Source organism: Ascaphus truei, chromosome 20 (assembly GCF_040206685.1).
Source record: "Ascaphus truei isolate aAscTru1 chromosome 20, aAscTru1.hap1, whole genome shotgun sequence".
NCBI lineage: Eukaryota > Metazoa > Chordata > Amphibia > Anura > Ascaphidae > Ascaphus > Ascaphus truei.
In genome coordinates this window covers 30,594,747-30,598,162 of record NC_134502.1, presented here as the reverse complement: position 1 = coordinate 30,598,162, position 3,416 = coordinate 30,594,747, and the positions used below count along the sequence as shown (strand labels likewise).

General features: G+C 39.0%; 1 protein-coding gene across 1 annotated transcript; it reads right to left on the bottom strand.

The window, feature by feature from the left end:
- Nucleotides 1-2,147: 2,147 nt before the first annotated feature.
- LOC142471415 (olfactory receptor 11A1-like) lies at nucleotides 2,148-3,089 on the bottom strand. Its single transcript, XM_075578220.1, has one exon. It carries the CDS (start codon nucleotides 3,087-3,089, stop codon nucleotides 2,148-2,150), a length of 942 nt encoding a protein of 313 aa, XP_075434335.1.
- Nucleotides 3,090-3,416: the final 327 nt, after the last annotated feature.

Below are 3,416 nucleotides of genomic sequence, written 5' to 3'. Positions count from 1 at the left end.
GACTTCAAGCAGTCATTGCCTGCAAAGGATTCTTGACAAAGTATTAAAAATGAACTTTCTATTTATGATTGTGTTAATTTGTCCAATTACTTTTGAGCCCCTGAAATAAGGGGACTGTGTATGAAAATGGTTGCAATTCCTAAACGTTTCATACAATATTTTTGTTCAACTCCTTGAATTAAAGCTGAAAGTCTGCACTTCTATTGCATTTCGGTTGTTTCATTTCAAATCCATTGTGGTGGCGTACAGAGCCAAAATTATGAAGATTGTGTCAGTGTCCAATTATTTCCGGACCTAACTGTAATTATGCCATAATACATACATGTAACAAAACAAAAAAAAATAACAACAAAAAGAAGTAATCAGTCTGGATCACGCAGATCTGTCTGCCCCGGTTTTTATCAGTTTCTTTGTAAAATAGGTTAGTTTTTTTTTTTTTGTACATCTAAATAGTGTATGGTTTTCAAATTGTGTTCTAAAGAACATGTTATGGTTGGGGTTGGGCGTGCAGTGTTGACCAATTCCACCATCTTCTCCAATTTGAGGGTGCTACCTAACCAAAGGAATAAGATGTCGTTGATGTGGCACTCCCAATGGAGAATGTGGGTATTGAATCTGTCATTTTTCAAAAATAACTCAATTTAACGGAGTGCGGTAATGTTACATACGCCTATAACATATATTATCTGTAACTGTCCATCCAATGTCTTTACATATAAGGCATAACCCTGTTCACTTAATGTAACCGTGTATTGTTATTATAACTCTGTGCTCAGGACATACTTGTAAACGAGAGGAAACTCTCAATGTATTACTTCCTGGTAACACATTTGATAAATAATGAAATAAATACCACAGATTAGATTGTAAGCTATGTGGGACAGAGATTCTCCTCATACTATGTTTCCAATGATGTGTGTACCACTTATAATGTATATTATATTTAGTACAGTGCTGTACAGAACATTAGTTTATTATGAGAATAAATCATAAGAATTATTGTAATGGTGACTGTAAGAGATATGTGCAGAGGTATGCAATAGAGACCGTTTTTAAGGTGAAATTAAAAAAATGCTTTATTGTGCCTCTTCCTTTAAACACTGCAAAAACCAAACATTCAAAAGAAAAACCTACTCCACTTTGGAGAAATCACTACACATTTTAACTCCAGCCCTATCTAACAGGGTGGGTAGCTAAGCTGCTTACCACCCCACACATATATATGTATACACTCACAACAGTGCAAAAAGAAAGTCTCTTATCTGTATCTGGGGTTTCTGTAGAGGAAGACCTCTCTGTTCTCCTGGGTCAGCACCCTTGTGTGCTATGGCACTCTCTGTGTTCAGGTATAGAGGGACTTGTCCCCATTTCTTGCGAATGCAATCAAACCCCTCTTTTCCTTGGTTAGCTCCCTTGTGAGCTAAGGAATCTCCTTCCTGTTTCTCAGAACAGGCTTTTTCTAACAGTTTTAATCAGCCAGGTAGAGTCTGGTTGACTGCTGGTGTGCAACTAACCAGCACACTGCTGGATTAGAGGCACGTTTTCTCCAACAGTGATAAGTCCCTGTTACTGTGACATTAACATTTTTGTTGAACATGTTGAGCGTTTCAGAGATAGGGGCCTCTTCTCGTAGCGCCGAAGTTGTCATTGCAAAACTGCGCGGTTTGCCATGTTCAGAAATAACGGTATGAAATGTGAGAAAACAATCTATTCTCTATTCAGTAGGACCAGACAATGAGGAGACGTGGAACAAAAACAGACCGATTATTTCCTCATAGGACAAATCTAGTGTGATAGAAGGTTACATGAATAAACTCTCGTAAACGATTAAAAATTATAATATTGATTAGGGTGTGTGGCTTATTGCATGCCTAATACAACACACAGCACTTAGTAATTAATAGTGTCTAGCTTTATTGGGTTCATACATTTCTTTGTGATAGAGTTTTCACCCTGCGGTTTTCCCTCGTCTTTTTGTGCAGTAATAACGTTCTAATGTGAGACAGGTCCTACACTTCCATCTGATTGTACTCACCCTTCTTCTGTTGGGATTTCCCATTTTTATTACTACAGCCATTTATACAAATGATTGAACTTTAATTGTCACAGAAACAAGCTCAAATGTTGTTCTCTCTATTGAGATGTATTTAAATAGAAGAACTTCTCCTTATATAGAGGCATTTCCTCAGAACCAACTTGATGTCCTGATTTCTCAGACTATATATAATTGGGTTAAAAAGGGGAGTCCCCACGGTGTACAGAAGGGATAGGACCTTATTTACATTAAATGACTGTCCTCCGGATGGTGTCATGTAAATAGCTATGAGAGTCCCATAAAATGTGCCCACAAGAGCCAGGTGGGAGCTGCAGGTGGAGAAGGCTTTCTGTTTACCAGTGGTAGATGGGATCCTGAGGATGGTGAGGGAGATGGAGACATATGTGGAAGTGATGAAGACAAATGGGAAGAGTATTGTAGGGATGGCTAAGACAAAATCTCCTAGTCTCACAATGGAGGTGTCTGAACAAGAGAGCTCCAGAAGAGGATCAAAATCACAGAAGTAATGGTCAATGATATCGGGACCACAGAACTGTAACTGGCACATAGGAATAACGATGAATATCATTAACAGAAATGCAATCAGCCAAGTCCAGGTTACGAGGTGGAGACTAAGTCTGAAGTCCATGATGGAGGTGTACCGCAGTGGGTTGCAGATGGCCAGATATCGGTCAAGGGACATCACTGTGAGAAGAAGAGTCTCTACAGCTGTTGAAATGCCATAGAAGTAAAATTGTGTGATGCAGCCAGAAACATGTATTGTGCCTCCTCCGTTCAATACAACATGTAGCATTTTAGGGGCTATGTTTGTGGTGAGTAACATGTCATTCAAGGACAGGTGACAGAGGAAGATGTACATGGGAGATTTAAGGCTTTGGCTGTTTGACACCAGTATGATGATCAGCAGGTTTCCAGCTAAGGTTATGATGTAGAACACGAGGAACAGAATGAAGAGGGCGACATTGAAGGGTTGGAGACTTGGAAATCCCAGGAGCAGAAATTCAGTGACTGTTGTCTTGTTCTCCTGAAACATATCCTGGACAGAAGAGAAGCGACGGGGCAGGACAAGAAGAGAAGATTTAGTGGTGCTTTGTATCACATAACGTCTGTTTCAGAAGGTTATAGTTTCACATAATACTAACTAAGCATCAGAAGAAGAAGATAGGAGGGTTGGTTCATTAAAATAATATTAATATATTTACATATATTTTATATTATAAAAACTGAATGATCTCCTAGCGTAGAACGGCATCAACCTTACAAGATAGGACCACGTTTTTCTGAAGATACTGTACTTAAAAAAAATAAGGTTTGAAGTTACGTACTGGTGAATATCTGGCCTCCACGGTACCAAGCGGTT